The 18,984-nt window shown below is 44.2% G+C and overlaps 1 protein-coding gene across 5 annotated transcripts in view; it reads right to left on the bottom strand.

Moving 5' to 3' along the window:
• Positions 1–18,984, bottom strand: part of STK31 (serine/threonine kinase 31) — an 85,638-nt gene that overhangs the window by 54,157 nt on the left and 12,497 nt on the right. For all 5 annotated transcript variants that reach the window (XM_074945774.1, XM_074945775.1, XM_074945777.1 and 2 more), the window contains 3 exons: positions 18,297–18,492; positions 14,090–14,205; positions 12,732–12,891 (listed from right to left, as the gene is read on the bottom strand). In XM_074945774.1, the coding sequence (XP_074801875.1) occupies positions 12,732–12,891; positions 14,090–14,205; positions 18,297–18,492 (472 nt within the window). The remainder of the gene's footprint in view (positions 1–12,731; positions 12,892–14,089; positions 14,206–18,296; positions 18,493–18,984) is intronic.

The following is an 18,984-nucleotide window of genomic DNA, read 5'->3' on the forward strand; positions in this document are numbered from 1 at the left end:
AGTTACTAACCTTTCCATAACTGTTGTTCTTCAAGATGTGTTGCCCATGTCCGTTCCATGTTAGGTGTGTGCATGCCGCATACACTATTGCCAGGGAGTTTTCCCCTCAGTGGTATCCATCACACCAGCTCTAGTGCCCTCTGGAGTGCATGAGCATGAGTCGGTATAAAGGGTGCTGCCAGCCACTTACCCTCTCGGTTCCTTCTTGCCGTTAACTCCGACAGAAGAGTAGGAGGGTTGGTTGTGGTATGGACATGAGCAACACATCTTGAAGAACATCAGTTACAAAAAGGTTAGTAACCGTGTTTTCTTCTTCAGGCGCTTGCTCATGTTCATTCCATGTTAGATGACTCTCAAACAGTACCCCAGAAGGTGGGCTCAGAGTTCATGGACATGCTGACAGCAACACTGCTCTCCCAAAACTGGCATCATTCTGGGCCTGTTGGGTGATGGCATAGTGAAATGCAAAGGTATGCACAGATGACCAAGTTGTGGCCCTACAGATGTCCTGGACTGGGACGTGTGCAAGGAACGCTACTGACGAAGCCTGGGCTCTTGTGGAGTGAGTGTTTAAGATGGATGGAGGCGGGACATTCGCTTGCGTGTAGCAGGCCCAAATACCTGCAGTTATTCAGGACAAGATCACACGGAACCCCCTCATCCTTTTCGCTATTGCGACGAAGAGCTCTGTTGATTTGCAGAAGTGTTTAGTCCTCCAATATAAAAGGTGAGGGCACGCCTAAGGTCTAGTGAGTGAAGCCGCTGTTCCTCAGAGTTCTTGTGAGGCTTCAGGAAGAAGACTGGTAGAAAAATGGCCAGACTGTTATGGAATTGTGACACCACCTTTCTAAAGAAGGCCAAGTGGGGGCCAAGTTGGACCTTGTCCTTGAATATTGTGTAAGGCGGTTCTGATGTCAGGGCCTTGATTTCAAAGACTCTTCTGGCCAAAGTGATCGCCACCAAGAAGGCATCCTTCCAAGAGAGAAACAGCAGGGGACATGATGCTAGCAGCTCAAAGGAGGGACCCGTGAGTCTCAACAAAACCAGGTTTAAGTCCCATGGGGGGATATCGGCTCATGGATCTGAGAAGAGAGCCTCTCCAGCCCCTGGAGAAACCGCACTGTCACCTCATGGGAAAACAGTAATCTACTGTTCACCAGTGGGTGGAAGGCTGAGATGGCTGCTAAGTGCACTTTGATAAGTAGAAGGGCTTGGCCCTCGCATCTTAAGTGGAGCAAGTAGTCCAAGATAGACTGAAGGAAAGATTGAGACAGAGAGAGAGCTTGAGAGACTCCCATGTCAAGAAGAGTTTCCAATTAGTCAGATAGGAAGCCCTCGTGGACAGCTTTCTACTACCTAGCAAAATCTGCCAGACCTGTTCCAAGTAAGTCTGTTCTTCTGGATTCAGCCATGCAGCATCCATGCAATTAGGTGCAAGAAGGCAAGGTTCGGGTGAAGCAACCAGCTGGAGTCTTTGAGACTAGGTCTGGATAGAATGGGAGATAGAGTCAGGGCCGGCTCCAGCGTTTTTGCCGCCCCAAGCAGCAAAAACAAACAAAAAACCCACGATCAGCAGCACTTCGGCAGCAGCTCTACCACTGCTGCTTCTCCGAGGGGGACTGAGGGACCTGCCGCCAAAGAGCCGGATGTGCCGCCCCTTTCCGTTGGCCGCCCCAAGCACCTGCTTGCTGCGCTGGTGCCTGGAGCCGGTCCTGGATAGAGTGGAGCTGCTACTGACAGGTCCAAGAGTGTGTTGAACTAGTGTTGGTGTGGCCATGCCGGGGCTATCAGAGTAACGCTTGCCTTGTTTCGTTTGACTTTTAGGAGGACTTTGTGGACCCAAAGGATTGGAGGAAAGATGTACAATAGGAGATCTGCTTCCATGGGAGCAGGAAAGCGTCGGAGGGGGAGCATGGGCTGTGCCCATGTACCAAGCAAGACTGATGGCATTTCCTATTCTCTCTGGTAGCACACAGGTCCACCTGGGGAGGCCTCACCTTCAGAAGATGAACCTGGTGACCTCCAGATGAAGGGACCACTCATGTAAAGAGGAAAAGGATCTGCTGAGGTGATCTGCCTGTACATTCTGGGCTCCCAGGAGATGTGACGCCTTGAGATGAATAGATTGCTTTGTGCAGAAGTCCCATAGACGGATAGCCTCCTGACACAGGGCTGAAGACTGGGCACCTCCCTCCTTGGTGATATAGAAATGGCCGCGGTACTGTCTGTCAGGACTTGTACTGCCTCGCCTGAGATCTGGGGAAGGAACACTTGACAAGCTAAGCATCAGAGATTAAAGCTACCGATGGTCGAGAGGCAACAAAGGGCACCCCCCATCATTACCAATCTTGGGTCTTTCCACCATTTCAGGGAGGTGAGGACTAGGGGAGGAACCACGAGCACAGAGTCCAAGTGGTATCTGCTCAGGGAATATACTGATGCTAGCAACATCTGGAGAGGCCTGAGGCACAGTCTTCCATGTTGAACCACGTAAGTACATGCCGCCATGTACCCCAGTAGCTTGAGGCAAACCTGAGCTGTCTTAATTAGGTGGACCATTACATTGGATATCAGGTCCGACATGGTCCAGAATCAGGCCTCCGGCAGGAAGGCCCCAGCTTGGGTCAAGTCGAGCACCACTGTGATGCACTCTATATATAGAGAGTGAATATAATGTAACTAAAATATGCTTCATACAAAGGTCTCTTGTAAGGTATCATTAGAAAGCTTATAACCTACTGAGTGTGGTCATCCTATTTGTATAAATGTATCACTCTTGTATCTGAAACTAGAAATATGAAATATAACTCTAAGGGCCTATGGTAGTTATGCAAAGCGTGGGCCATTAATGGTGGTTTGGAATCTTGATGGCTCCCATCAACTGGGACAATTGACTGTGGATGGCTCTGTTTGCAGGCAGGCCTTCCTCTGAGTCAGGCTGGGAGGAATGAAGGCTTGGGGTCTCACAGGACATGTGATCATGTCACCTGAACTGGAATCCATCTTTAACCTGGTGCTTTTCCACTGAGAAGGAGGGGTGGGAACCCAGAGGGACAAAGGATTCCCGCCTTATGCAAAAGATATATAAGTGGGTGGAACAGAACAAGGTGGGCAGCCATCATAAGGAATCCCCTAGCTACCACCTGAGCTGGAACTAGGGCTGTACCAGGGGAAAAGATTGTGCCCAGACTAGGAAGGTGCCCAGCTCCAGTCTGTGAAAGAAACTTATTGAAACATCTCTAAGGGTGAGATTTTATCTGTATTCAGTTTTTATTACTGTACTAGTCTTAGACTGGCGTGTTTTATTTTATTTTGCTTGGTAATTCACTTTGTTCTGTCTGTTACTACTTGGAACCACTTAAATCCTACTTTCTGTATTTAATAAAATCACTTTTTACTTATTAATTAACCTAGAGTATGTATTAATACTTGGGGGGGGGGCAAGCAGCTGTGCATCTCTCTCCACCAGTGTTATAGAGGGCGAACAATTTATGAGTTTACCCTGTATAAGCTTTATACAGGGTAAAATAGATTTATTTGGGGTTTGGACCCCATTGGGAGTTGGACATCTGAGTGTTAAAGACAGGCACACTTCTGTAAGCTGCTTTCAGTTAAGCCTACAGCTGTTAGGGGACATGGCTCAGACCTGGGTCTGAGTTTGCAGCAGGCGGATCTGGCTCAAACCAGGCAGGACTCTGAAGTCCTAAGTTGCTGGGCAGGAAAGCAGGGGCAGAAGTAGTCTTGGAACATCAGGTGGCAGCTCCCAGGGGGTTTCTGTGATCCAACCCGTCACAACCACCCTAATAATATCTATTCTCTGAGCCAGAACAAAAGAGTTGACTTTTGTTAGTTCATCAGCAGCCCCAGCACTCGGAAGGTGGCTTGGACTGTGTTGATGCTGTTCTGAATGTGAGTCTGTGACCAACCCTTGATCAGCCAGTCATCGAGCCTCAAGGTACGAGCAGATCTGGATGCCTCACCATTTGAGGAAGGCTGCTACTACCACTGCCTTACACTTCGTGAGGACCTGGGAGGCCACCAATAGGCCAAAGGGAAGAGCACTGAATTGATAGTGACACTAACCCACAACAAACCTGTGAAATCTTCTGTGGCCACAGAAAAGAGAAATGTAAAAGCATGCGTCCTTTAAGTCGAGGGAAGCATACCAGTCTCCTGGATCCAGGAAGGAAATGATGGAGGTCAGGGAGACCATGTGGAACCTCAGTTTCTTGAGATATTTCTTGAGGCAATGCAGGTCCAGAATAGGCCAGAGGCACCCTTTGGCCTTTGGGATTAGTAAATATTGGAAATAAAACCCCTTTCCTCTTGTGGAACCTCCTCCACAGTCCCCATTCATAGAAGGGATTGCACTTCCTGGACAAGGAGGTTCTCCTAAGAAGGGTCCCTGAAGAGGGATGGGGAAGGCATCTGAAATGGTGACTGGTATATCGCCCCCAGGTGCGCCTTCAGAAGGCCTGCGTGGGCCCACCAGAGTACCTCTGAGACCCCAGCTGTGAGACTGAGGTGGACGGGAGTGGTTGGCACCGCTTTTAACCTCTCCCTTTTCTTTGGTAGGCACCAAGAAATGAAGAGGCTGCTGGGGCCTCAAGTGCTTCCTGGAAGCTGATGGAGCATAAAGCCTAAGGATCGTAGGGTGGCCCTTGAGTCCTTTGGGTCCTGAAATCTTGTGTCCATCTGCTCCAAGAATACAGAGGAGCCTTTGAAGGGGAGGTCCTGGATGGGCTGTTGGACCTCATGAGGAAGCCCCGAGGACTGAAGTCACAAACAAGGCCTTATGGTGACAGTGGAGGCCACTGTCCTGGTTGCCAAGTCGCCTGCATCCAGCGCCACCTGGAGAGTGTCCTGGCCACATTCTTACCGTCTTCCAAGAGGGCAGCAAACTCCTTCCTTGAATCTTGAGGCAGAGAATCTTTAAATATCGCCAGGGAGTCCCACTATTATATATATATCTCCCCAGAAAAGCTTGCTGGTTAGAGATACATAGTTGAAGGCTACCTGTCGAAAACTCTCTCTCCTGAAAACGTCCAGTTTCTTGGTGTCTTTTTGTTTAGTGGTAGTGCTTGACTGGCCCTACCTATCCTTTTCATTTGCTGCAAACATAATCAGGCATGCTGGAGGGGGATGCAAGTACAAGCATTCAAATCCACTCACTGGGACATAATATTTTTTCTCTGCCCCCTGAGGTTGGAGGGCAGAGAAGAAGGAATTTGCCAGAGAGGCTTGACCAGTCCCATCACAGCCTCACTGATGGGTAAGGCCACCTTGGAGGGAGCTGCTGCAGCCAGGATATCAATAAGGCTGTGTGATGTCTCTTTAAGCTACTCAATCTCCAGACCCAAATTCCAATGAAGCTACCCACTTCAAAAGGTCCTGGTGGGCCCTGAAATCGTCCTGCAGAAGCAGGCTACTGGGTCCCATTGACAACCTTGTCTGGAGAAAATGAGGCGGCTTGCAAAGGAGGAGAGGCTCCTTTTTCTTCCTCAGCCTCAACGATGTCCACCTGAGCCATCTCCTGAACATCAGTACTGGAGGCGGGGTCTGGTGCCAAGTGATAAGGAGCTTAGTCCACTTCTCAGAAGCCACTGAGTAGGAACAATGCAAGGGGAAACGCCCAGGAGTTCCAGTAAGGTCACTGCCAGTGGAGGGGGGACCGGTATCGAAGTCTGGTGGTGCACAGGCTGGGTTCCGGTGCTGAGCCTTAGGTTGCACATACGATTCCCCTTCAGATTCAGAAGAAGAGTCCTCTCTCCGAGACCACAGCAGAGCGGTACAAATTCTGCCACCGTGCCGTGCCGGGGTCTGTGAACCGATGGCAGACTGGAGATGGTTGGGAGCCTGGGATCAGGGTCGGCTTGCTTCTAGTGGGCGCCAGAAAGGAGCCCAACACCCCTTGTTCCTTCCTACTTCTGGATATCAGAGCTGGAGGGTGTCCCAACAGAGTTCAGGGGGGACTGGGAGAGAAAGTAGGCCCCTCGTAACTTGGAAAGCCTCCAGCGTCAATGAAACAATCAGACCGCTGGTGCCACAGTGGCTTCCAGGTATCGGCAGAGGGGCCTGCACCAGACTCATCGCTCTAGGCAGAGTCAACAGTGCCATCGTAGGCCCAGGAGTGGAAGAGCAGCCCAACACAGGTCTCATTGTGCTGCCTTTCTCCTGCTTGTCTTTCTTCTGCACTGTCAGTTTGCTGCTTTTTGTGCTTCTTCCTCGATACCCAACTGAACAGTGCCGGGAAGAGCTCGGTGCCAAGGGACACTTCGCACCAACACCAAAGTGCTCGGCGCTGAATTGGAGCAGCTCAACTCTAAGAGCGGCTTCCAAGAGGATCATCTTCAGGCTAATGTCTCTGTCTTTTTTAGTGCGGAGTCTGAAGTCATGACAGTTCTGGCACTTGTCCTTCACATGAGTTTCCCCCAAGCACTTCAAGCAGCTGGAATGTGGGTCACTCATGGGAATAGGTTTGCCACAGGAGGCACAAGGTTTAAAGTCTGGAGACTGGGATATGCCCGGCCCCTGGGGCGAAAGAGTCCCTCAAATAACAAGATCTATTTTCATTAACTATGTACACTAACTACATACACCCTAGAGTGGTGAGGCATGTCTTTCCTTTCCAAAAGCCATGATGACTTTGCCCTAACAAACTGTGTTTATGTGTCTGCTAATTCTGTTCTTTATCATAGTTTCTACCAATTTGCCCAGTACTGAAGTTACGTTCACTGGCTTGTAATTGCCAGGACCTCCTCTAGAGCCCTTTTTAGAAATTGGCATTACATTAGCTACCTTCCAGTCATCTAGTACAGTGCTACTAAAAGTGGTGGTCCACGGACCACTGCCGGTCCATGAGCCATCGGCTGCCGGTCTGCGTGCACATTGGAAAAAAAAAAATTGCTGGTCCCCCACATCAGATAGCTTAAGAAGCACTGATCTAGTACACAAGCTGATTTTCATGACAGGTTACATACTAGAGTCAGTAGTTCTGCAATTTCATGTGCACACAGTTCCTTCAGAACTCTTGGGTGAACGCCTCTGGTCCTGGTGACTTATTACCATGAAGTTAATCAATTTGTTTCAAAATCTCTGCTGGTGACACACTAACTGGGGATAGTACTTCAGAACTGTTGCCCAAAAAGAATAGCTCTGATGTGGATCTCCCTCTCATATCTTCTGCAGTGAAGAGGGATTAAAAGACTTCATTTAGCATCTCTGCAATGGTCTCATGTTCCGAGTGCTCCTTTAACACCTTTGTTGTCTAATGGCCCCATTGCCTGTTTGGCAGGCTTACTGGGTCTGATGTACTTAAAAACAAAATTTACTGTTAGTTTTTGCATCTTTAACAAGTTGCTTCTCAAATTTTTTCTTGGCCTGCCTTATTACACTTTTACATTTTGCTAACCAGAGTTTGTGCTCCTTCGTATTTTCCTCATTAGAATTAGACTTCCAAATTTTAAAGGATTCCTTTTTTGTCTCTAACAACCTCCATCACTCTACAGTTTAGCCATTCTTTTTGGTCCTCCTGTCTTTTTTGATGTTGGGATGTATATTTACTCTGAGCATCTATTATGGTGTTTTTAAGTAGTCCTCATGCTGCTTGCAGGCATGTTACCTTTGTGATTGTTCTTTTTAATATGCCATTTAACTGCCATCCTCATTCTTGTGTAGCTCCTATTTTTAAAAGTTAAATGTTACTGTGGTGCAGGGGAGGGGGGGTTATATCCCCTCCCCCAACATAATAAGTCTGGGAAACCAACAAACGGCTCAAGATCAACAGTGTTAGTATCCCCAAAATGTCTACCATTTAATTGGTCACTTGTGCCAGAGGCAAAAAACACCAAAATTAGAGACTTTCCACATGGAGCACTAAGGCAAAGACATAACTCTCAAGGCCCACTAAGAAAGGGAAGACCTTCACAGGGTACATAAACCCAGTCTGGATAAAAAAAATGGGGTCAAGAACTTGCCAAACTGCATCTAGATACATCTCATTCCATATCAGGTCTGCTTTACCTTACACTTACTATACAGGCTCAAAAGCCACCCATTGCAGGCTGTACACACAAAAATTGGAAGAATCTAGTTAAGTCAGTCTAAGAAAACTGGGGGAAGTAAAGATGCTGAAAATTAAGATCATATTATATCATTTGCCCTGCACCTAGCATTATATTCCTCATGCAACCAGTCCTGTATTAGGTTTACTTGTCCATGTGTTATTTACTATGTTATGTGCCTGCCAAAAAAAAAGAAAAGATCCTTGCCTCAAAGATCTTACAAACTAATTAGAGATGTGACAAGATAAAGTACCAACATAGCAGAGAGGGTAGAGAAGGAAGAATTGAGGAAATATCAATAATGTTCCTAAGGCTAGTGCATAGCATGAAGGAGCTAATAAAAATTGTTTTAATGAGTTAAATGGACAGAATGAGCAAGTAGACATAATCAACAAATTTTCTGTCCATTGCTTATTTGGGCTCACTGGGTTTTTATGCACTTCATTTCAAACTGTATATGGAATTAAAACCATCAGACAATTTTGAAGACAAATATTTCTCAAACTTTGAGATCTGTTCAACTGTTGATAGATTAAAAGTCAACATTTAGAGCAACATTATTTAGATTATGTAATGATGACTAGGTGTATATTAATCAACCTTTGAGGTGCATGCCTTGTATTCTCATCAACCCAATAGAGGTGCTTATTAACTAACACTCTATGGAGTGTGTTATTCCACTTACACATGGATTTTAAATTTAGGTAATTCATTAGAAAAGGTCTTAATACCACTATGTCCTTTAGAAACAAGACAGCTTTTGTTAAAAACAAGAATTTTTTTTATTTAAGAAAAGTGGTTTTGGTATTGAGTCACTACAACTCAAATTCTTTCTTCTACACTTCCCAAAGACTTCAGAGGTACTTGCCCCACAAATCCCACTGGAGATGCAAAATTTTCTGCCTCTAGCTGCTGCTACTTCACCTGGGGAATTGGTGTCTAAATTAATTCTTCAGGCTGCTCTAAGCCTGAACACACTTCCCCATTTGTATGTCCTCTGCTCCTCTCAGGCCTGCCTGTCCCCTGGCACTATTACCTGTCTATTCAACTTTTCCTCTTCATGCTACTTGTAACCCTGCCGCAGGAACTCTTGTTCTCTTCACTGCACAGTCAGAGCGCTCAAACAAGATTCCAAACAAGATGATAGCTAGATTCTATGTAATTGGAGACACATCAGGTCAAACATGACCCAAAGTATAGTTTTGTAAAAAGAAACTTTTCTACTGAGTGTGTAGCATTTGTCATACTGTTAGCCATCCACAACAAGCAGGGAGTGGAACCCCAGTGCTATGTCCCACCAATTAGAGCATATCAGGATTAACAAAAAGTTGCCATGTGAAGAGATCTTCCCTTCATGATGTTTATCATGTAACAATTCTGTGTGCTGTAATACACTATTACAAAATCTCTTCACAGAAAATTACAGGCTGGTTGCAGACAGTTCCAAACTTATCCAATTATCTCACAGAGAACGAACATGTTGAGACTAGAGAGATCCTCTTCACGCATCAGGTCACTTCTAGCATTTGCTCAGCTTATTTTCCCTAAGTGATTGTTCCATAAATGAATTGTAGCAAATCAGAGGTGGTGAGAGAGGGAGACCTTAAAATGAATTCTGCAGATCACTCAAGTGCTGGTTTCACTCTTAGCCTGGATCTTTGTTTTATTTGTCCTCTGCTGCTCATATTTGATTAACCCATGTATCTCAAAAAGATTTCAACTGCTGCTGCTTCATCTGGGATGAAGGATGTTCCCAAGGACAAGTCACTTAAATAAATTCTTAAGACTGCTCTAGGCCTGTAAGCTCCTTCTTTCTCTTTGTTCGCTGCTGCTACTCCTAAACAACTTTGAATATCAAAGCCCTGGCAACCAACCTATTTCTCTTCATTACTGACCACCTCTCTGTAAACAAATTATAACAAGCTCATTTGTTTTACTGTTAACATATGTGTTCGTAGTGGGTGTTACTCACGCAGAGCAAAGTTAAACACTATTTTTAAAAACAAATCTCTTTATGTTGTTTACAATTAACCTACTGGATCATTAAAAGCTGAAAATTTAAAGAGTTTCTTTTTTACTATTGTTTAGTTTTAATATTGCTCATGCATGGTGAGGAAAAGGGACTTGTTTCTCTTCTATTTACAGTAATTTTCTAGTCCATTTCACGAACTAATGCATCAGTATAATTCTGCAGTGCTTGGGAAGTAAACAGACTTACTTCAAACGTTTTTTCTTAAATTTAGGAGAAAATTCATGACACATTGTCTACTGGTCTCACATTTTGTAAGATAAAGTTATCTTTTCTAGCAATGATGAATCCTGAGGGTTCACTTTATCTGCAGAACTACTGAACTTGGTCATAGTGACTCTCCCAGGTAGGTTTCAGAGTAACAGCCGTGTTAGTCTGTATTCGTAAAAAGAAAAAAGAAAAGGAGTACTTGTGGCACCTTAGAGACTAACCAGTTTATTTGAGCATGAGCTTTCGTGAGCTACAGCTCACTTCATCCCATGAAATGAGCTGTAGCTCACGAAAGCTCATGCTCAAATAAACTGGTTAGTCTCTAAGGTGCCACAAGTACTCCTTTTCTTTTTTCTCCCAGGTAGGTTATACAGAAAGGGATAAATATATTAATAACAAAAGTTACTTTGCACTTATGATACTCTTACCTTGCTCTGCAAAGTCCTTTGAGATCAATGGATAAAGCTATATTACAGCATCCTCCAAATTAAAAAAACTCAAGACTCCTTGCAAACATTATTTTAGCCTCTATAGCGGAATTATGAGGTAGGTAAACATTACAGAACATGCAGCAGCACAAGCCAGCACCAAAGAGAGATGTGGTGCACAGGAAGCCTGTAAGGGAAGCCTAAAGAAGCCCCCACTTGGGAGCGTAATCGGGGAAAATAACATGTGTGCGCGCACATTGGAGGGGAGAGGGGTGCTGTGTGAATAACGGTTCCTTTCCCCGTTCTCCTGGGTAGCTTTGGAGAAGTACCTGAGGTAGGAGCAGCCTCCTGCTAGCGGAAGTATAATCCCCTCATCTTTGTCCCCAAAACATATACAAACCATTGATTTCTCTTGCTGGTTCCAAGGACTCCACAGAACACTGGTTTCAACCACTCCTCTCTTTGATTTCTCCCAATGCTGGAGCCATACATGGGGGACATGGAGAGGGGGATCCCCCTTTCCCACTGGCTGAGACCCTGCCCTGCCCATCAATCACCAGTAAAGCACATAACTAGAACCTTCCCTGACTTGGGCCGGCTCCAATCAAGTTAACTGACATAAAGAGGCTGCCAATGGCTATGCTGGGTGGCATGCTCTCTCCTACACTAGATCACCACACCCATTTCTGTATCATTAACGCTTTTGTTTTCTCCCTACTACACAGAGGGAACATAGAGCTCTCCTGTATTTAGCATACTGTCTGAAAGATCACTTGTGGGGTGTGACAGAGAGACACAATCTCCAACATTAAAGTTGAAACTAGTTTCCTATAACAACAACACAAAAGAGCCCTGAGCCTAGGAAGGGGTGTGTTTTGATGGCTAACACAACAAGAGAGGTCAAACAGCAGGGAGTGGATCCCATAAGACTGCCAGCCTCCTCAGAACTTCCAGGGTGGGCTTACGGTCTCACGGGATTTGGCATAAGATTTGCAGCCATGATAGGATCCCCGTGCTCAAGGCCACTTCTGTTTGCTGGCTTCCAGCAGTCAACCAACATTCCCTCCCTTATCTAGGTTGCTGCGGGCTGTGGTAGTCACCACTTTGGGGCTGGGAAGGAATGTTTCTACATACCATAAACTGGCCAAGGTTGGTGAGGTTCTCTCACCTTCCTCACAATGAAATCTAGGGGTTGAGTTTTGGGCAACCAGAGGGCTGGGATTCTCCCTGTCCCGGAGGGCAAAGTTTGCATCTATTGGAGAGACATTCACTTGCCACAACTTTTGGCAGGTACCCAGTGCAGGAACTTGCTGATTTAGGCTCCAGATCCAAAAAGGTAACATAGCAGCCTCCCAATGGCATCTCCTTAGGAGATGGGGCATGTGTCTAACCCCCAGGGGGCAAGTACAAACCAGGGGCTGGGATACTACTGCAGGGGGACTGCCCCATCAATGTGTTTGATAGCAATGTTGGCTGGGGGGAAGGGGGGTGCCAAGGTCCCCTCTCGCCTTAACCACCAAAGGGGACATGCTAGAGAGCGAGTGGAAGCGCACAGAGAACTTCTTAGTTTGATGATTGGCTCCCTCTGTAGTGGGAGCCCCAAGAAAAGGCAAAAGATCAATGGGGTGCAAGTCACTGCACTGGACTGTTCCCCGATGGGAACCCTGGATGTAATTTGACTAATAAAGTTGCAGCCTAGTTAAAACCCATACCACATCTGCTCGCCTTCTGAGCAAGGAGCATACCAATAACCCTCACCTGCCATGTTCTGATGGCTCTGAATGCCCCAAAAGCCTCATTTAAGTCAGGAGTGTCAAAAGTTTAATCTTTAAAATGAAGCAAACAATCCAATTTTATCATTCCTGGAAAATACTGCAGTTTCCCAAGGCAAGGTAGATTTTTCCATTCTCTATTCATGATACCAGAGTTCACTTTATAAGACTAATGTACTCTATCAACAGTCTATAAATTACCGATCTGAGGAACAAACATCCAACCCACCACATTTTTGCACAACTGAATCATCTCTTGAGCCAAGTTATATTCTGCCCAAATCTTCTCCAACTTTCCCAAGGAAGACGGAACAATGAGACACCTTTCAGTAACCTCCTTTACAGCTCTGAAGAGGTCATCTCCAAAATGAACATTCATATTTGCACACCTGGGTGGTGAGGAGAGAAAGAATTAAACAAGAATATTTAGCTGGAAAACACTTTTCTTCATAGCTTGAAACAATATTAGAACAATATTACTCAATAGTGGTGCACATAATTGTTTTTTAAAACCTGCCACATTAACCTAATTTCATATCCAATAACAGTGAGTCAGCAGAACTTTCACTTGTCCCTGCAGGTATTCTCACCCACTCCCATCTCAAAAAAGAAGACAGTGAAACGGTATGACATCTGCCAGCAAGTAACACAATATTGCAGGAAGTAACAGGTATATATGAATATTCAATAGTATAAGAGGCTACACTTGCGTTTTCTCTCTTGCTCTGAGCTTTCTCATTCCCTCCCTTTATATTTTGTCTGTTCATTTTTCTTAGATTTATTCTCTACCCTAGGGACCTCTCTCTTTGAAAAGCTCATCCATTTTCTCTCTTAAACACACTATAGTGACTTCCTTCTCACTAGAATTGATGGTCACTTCTGTCCTAGACTTCTCCCAACACAGCCCTTTCCACAGCTGCCTTGTACTGCTTCATTTTGTTTCACTCTGCAACCTACACACAACAAAAAGGCAACACAAAACAAAGCAGCACAGAGAGGGAACCACAGGAAAGACTTATGTCTACACTGCAATCAAAGGTGTGGCTACAGCACACTGCACCCTGCACCATACCCGAGTTAGCTCTGATCTAGCTAGCTTGAATAACAATAGCAGCATGCGCTCTAAAAGCCCATCCCAGATAGGGGGTGTGTAATTTGAATGGCTAGCCGATGATCAGCAGTGAAAGTATTTCACTGTGCTCATACTTTTTAACAACTTTAATCAGAAACTACCTGCCTGAGGACTCTGAATAGGAATTTCAAGCTGTTTGCTATGATAGTAAGAAAGAAATACAAAGATCTTAACTAAAATCTTCAGATCTATCCAACCAACATTGGAAGGCAGGAACTAGTCTACCAACTTGACAGCTGGATACAAAAGCTGCAGATTTCAGTCAAGGATTGTAGTGGCAAGTCCAAAAGACTTCTCTACGCCTTTTCGTGTTAGTTTTGTTAAAAGGAAAATAGCAGAATAAAATAATGACTACAAAAATTAAAACTGAATGAGGGAACAAATAGCATGCACTCATTTTAAAAGAAAAAAATACAGCAGTGGTAATTTGGTACAGTTAAAAAACGTGTACATACCTAACTTCTTTCAGTACCTCAACCTGGGCAGCCAAACTTCTCAGTTTAGTTCCTACATATGTATGCAGAGTTTCCCCCAAATGTTTAAGAGTTTCCTCAGATGCTTCCTTTTCTTCCTGCATTATTGATTTTTTGGCAGGTGGGGACAGAGAAGGGGTGACAAAGGACACAAATAATGGTTAAATCATTAGCCTAGATTACTAAAACACAGTATTACTGGGATTTTTAACTAGAAATGAAATACAGACACGTCTGTGCCCAGCACAGACAAAATGGCTATATATGGTCGTGCACCTATGGTGGATGAAAATAATGATTTTAAAAAATTATATTTTTGTATTTAAATATTGCTAGTTTTTACTTTCTTCCCCTTTTAGTCTTAAATCGTTGAAGGGGATGCTTTGTACTTCTTCCGTTTCCTAACTGTTAGCAGAATTTCAGATTTTATTGAGATTTTCCTCCCACTAAGAAATATTACACTTAAAATGCTCATCGATGCTGAAAAAAACAAGTCCAGGACCCCATTAACATCTTTACTGTCAGACCACCACAAATGCAAACACCAATTGATAAGCAAATACCCTGTGCTATATTTGCAATCAATATCACTCTTCCAATATACTGAACTTCCACAAATCAATAAAGATGAAAAAAACTCATACCAAATTACACTCCTTGATCAGGGTTTGCAGCTAGCAGTTAACTGGACTTGTGCACATAAATCATTTAGGTGCTTTTAAAAATCACACTCAGGCTTCTAAATCCATGTTTTGGCACCTAATTTTAGCCTATTTTTGAAAACTTTGGTGTATCTGTATTTAAAGAGTTAATCATTAAAAGTTATTTAGAAGCTTATTGTGAACACACAGATTTTGTTTTGAAGGGTCAAAGGCTAAGTATAGTTTTTAATAAAAGCAATTTAGCCCTGGACGCTGCAAATACTTATGCTCATTAAAATGTCGTCAACAGGAACATCTGTAAGTAAATTATATACCTGCTTAACTATTAGCAGGATCGGGTCCTTTACTTTCAGCTTTGGGGGGGGGGGGGGGAGGAGGGAGGGGAGGCCTGTACCAGTTTTGTAAAACTTAAATAAGATACCCTACTAGGAGTGCCATTTAGAACAAACAGCATATATAGTTGAGTTCATATTAAATTTTAATCTAAAGTTGCAATAATAATCATTTTCCAATTAGTTTTAGAAAGCCTCAAACTGATATAAATCAAGAGGATTTTTTAAAATTAATTATCTAAATTGCTCCACCCAGCATGCAGCCATGGGAAGGGAAGACTTGTCTTTTAAGTACTATGTCACAACCTTTTAATTTAAACATGGTTATGTCCTCAAGGAATCAATTCTGAAGAACTTAGAGGAGAAGAAAGTGATCAGGAACAGTCAGCATGGATTCACAAAGGGCAAGTCATGCCTGACTAATCTAATTGTCTTCTATGACGAGATAACTGGCTCTGTGGATGAGGGGAAAGCAGTGGACGTGTTATTCCTTGACTTTAGCAAAGCTTTTGACACTGTCTCCCACAGTATTCTTGCCAGCAAGTTAAAGAAGTATGGGCTGGATGAATGGACTATAAGGTGGATAGAAAGCTGGCTAGATTGTCGGGCTCAATGGGTAGCAATCAATGGCTCCGTGTCTAATTGGCAGCCAGTATCAAGTGGAGTGCCCCAAGGGTCGGTCCTGGGCCCGGTTTTGTTCAATATCATCATTAACGATCTGGAGGATGGCGTGGACTGCACCCTCAGCAAGTTTGCAGATGACACTAAACTGGGAACAGAGGTAGATATGCTGGAAGGTAGGGATAGGATACAAAGGGACCTAGACAAATTAGAGGATTGGGCCAAAAGAAATCTGATGAGGTTCAACAAGGACAAGTGCAGAGTCCTGCACTTAGGACAGAAGAATCCCAAGCACCGCTACAGACTAAGGATCGAATGGCTAGGCAGCAGTTCTGTAGAAAAGGACCTAGGGGTTACAGTGGACGAGAAGCTGGATATGAGTCAACAGTGTGCCCTTGTTGCCAAGAAGGCCAATGGCATTTTGGGATGTATACGTAGGGGCATTGCCAGCAGATCAAGGGACATGATCGTTCCCCTCTATTCGACATTGGTGAGTCCTCATCTGGAGTACTGTGTCCAATTTTGGGCCCCACACTACAAGAAAAATGTGAAAAAATTGGAAAACATCCAGCGGAGGGCAACAAAAATGATTAGGGGGCTGGAACACATGATTTATGAGGAGAGGCTGAGGGAACTGGGATTGTTTTGTCTGCAGAAGAGAAGGATATGGGGGGATTTGATAGCTGCTTTCAACTACCTGAAAGGGGGTTCCAAAGAGGATGGATCTAGACTGGTCTCAGTGGTACCAGATGACAGAAAGAGGAGTAATGGTCTCAAGTTGCAGCAGGGGAGGTTTAGGTTGGATATTAGGAAAAACTTTTTCACTAGGAGGGTTGTGAAGCACTGGAATGCGTTACCTAAGGAGGTGGTGGAATCTCCTTCCTTTGAGGTTTTTAAGGTCAGACTTGACAAAGCCCTGGCTGGGACGATGTAGTTGGGGATTGGTCCTGCTTTGAGCAGGGGGTGGATTAGATGACCTCCTGAGGTCCCTTCCAACCCTAATATTCTATGATTCTATGCATGATTAACACAAAAAGACACTCAACCTTTCATCTTAGGAAGTGAGAAGAAAGCCAACAGAACTCTCAGAAGGCAGAGATTCTATCTGTACTCCAGGCATTCAAACAACTTCACTTACGGGCCACTGGCTGCCACCTTGTTTGTTAAGGGGTATGCGTACACTGCAATTAGACACTTCCAGCTGGCCCATGCTAGCTGACTCAGGCTTCCACGGCTCAGGCTAAGAGGCTGTTTAATTTTGGTGTAGACATTGGGCTTGGGCCAAACATCTACACCACAATTAAACAACCCCTTATCCCGAGCCAGAGTCAACTGGCACCGTGGGTTTTTAACTGCAGTGTAGATATACCAATGTTACTCCGACTTATCTGGAGTTACGAAGATCTGATAAAAACGAGTACTACTTGTGGCACCTTAGAGACGAACCAATTTATTTGGGCATAAGCTTTCATGGGCTAAAACCCACTTTGAGTTTTAGCCCATGAAAGCTTATGCCCAAATAAAATTGTTAGTTTCTAAAAGTGCCACAAGGACTCCTCATTGTTTTTGCTGATACCAACTAACACAGCTACCACTCTGAAACCTGTCAAAGATCTGATAGTATCTTCAGAGGACAGAAGCGCTGGCGATGACTTTTGCATACTGATCAGTCATGGAGAGATGAGGCAAGAAAAGCTGCCCTCCTAAAGAGAGGCAATTCACCACAGGATATGGCAGTGCTACTGGGCAGCAAAGCTGCGTCTGAACATTCCTGCTCCCTCTCACTTGCATTCCAAGTCCTGAGTTCTCCTCCCTGTCCGTTTCATTTTGATCTGCTGTCCAGCAGGAACGGGAGAGGAGACAGGCTCCTGTGTGCCAGTTACTCTACCAATACCCCAAAACCTGTATTCACAGTGGAAGATTGGCCTCCACAAATGCACATCTCTGGAACAATGGGACGTAGACACGCACCCACCTCAACTGCCCAACCTCAAGGAATCAGATCAAAGGTAACTTGCTCTTTCAACACTTCTGAAAGGTACATATCTCATGTTATTCAAACCTGAGCAAATACAAGATACATTTAACATAGGAGACACGCTCTCATTTTGATAATTTGGGTCAAGCATCTTCTTTCACACCATATTCCACTTATCCGTTTTCAAAATCAATCAGTAAATCTGGTACTAAGTACTATGTTTCTCAATTAGAACAAACATCTTTTACTGTGGAGTATATCACACATACACTTGTGTTTTATTTGGCACCACAGTTAGAGAAGCAATCTATTTCATCCAGTTATGTGACTCAAGTTGTGGATGAGTCAACATAATCTGATGTTTTCAAAGCCAATGTGACCTCTCCTCTGTACGAAAGAAGTTTCAGTCTATATGCCAGAAGCAAGATTCAGTCTACTGTGGAAGACAGATTTCCATAGAAATTAATCAGATAAGTCTATTAGACAGGTGAGTAAGTATCCTACTACAGCAAGATTACGAAGTTACCAATCTAAAGCAATCTTGATGGTGAGGATCGAAAGGGCACCAGGAGAATCTCCCTCGCTTTTTCACTTACCTGCACTTGATGGTTCAGCTGTGCAATCGTCGATTCTAGTTCTTTATAATTGTGGAGGAGAATGTGATTCTCCTCCTGGAGAATCTCTTTCTCCTTTTTGAGCTTTTCATTCTCTTCAATCAGTTTCTGATCCTGTTTTATTTTTGCCAAACTGATGTTTGACCCCATAATAAAGTCACAAGCCATCAATTTTTCCCTATTAAAAATAAATGAATATTAACAGAATCAAGATCCTTATTTTAGAATGGTACGACAATTCTTTAATCATGACTGTCAAGAACACCTTAGTCATACAGATCAAGAATAGAAGTCTACTGTATAAGCAATTATACATGATTAAATTATGCCACATCTCTTTGGAAGTGTGACCTTCCCACGCTGGTCTTCAAACAGATTTGTATACATCAATGAAAAAAGGCACACACACCCCTTTATTTGGTTTCACTTGCTTGGGACAAACCTTCTTCTACATTCAAGTATTTTCAGTAAAAGATTTTAAATCAAATTCCTCTCTCTTCCCCCTGCCCTCCCAAAAAACAAAAGACTCAGTACATCACATGCTGCACTGGGAAGTCTAAACCTGCTGTAACTCAGATTTTCTGTCTGTAAAATGGACCCAAGCACTTTACAGTTAGTGGTCATGTGTAAACCTCTACAAAGATGGGCAAGAAATATCCCCCATATCTAA

Source organism: Natator depressus, chromosome 2 (genome assembly GCF_965152275.1).
Source record: "Natator depressus isolate rNatDep1 chromosome 2, rNatDep2.hap1, whole genome shotgun sequence".
Classification (NCBI taxonomy): Eukaryota; Metazoa; Chordata; order Testudines; family Cheloniidae; genus Natator; species Natator depressus.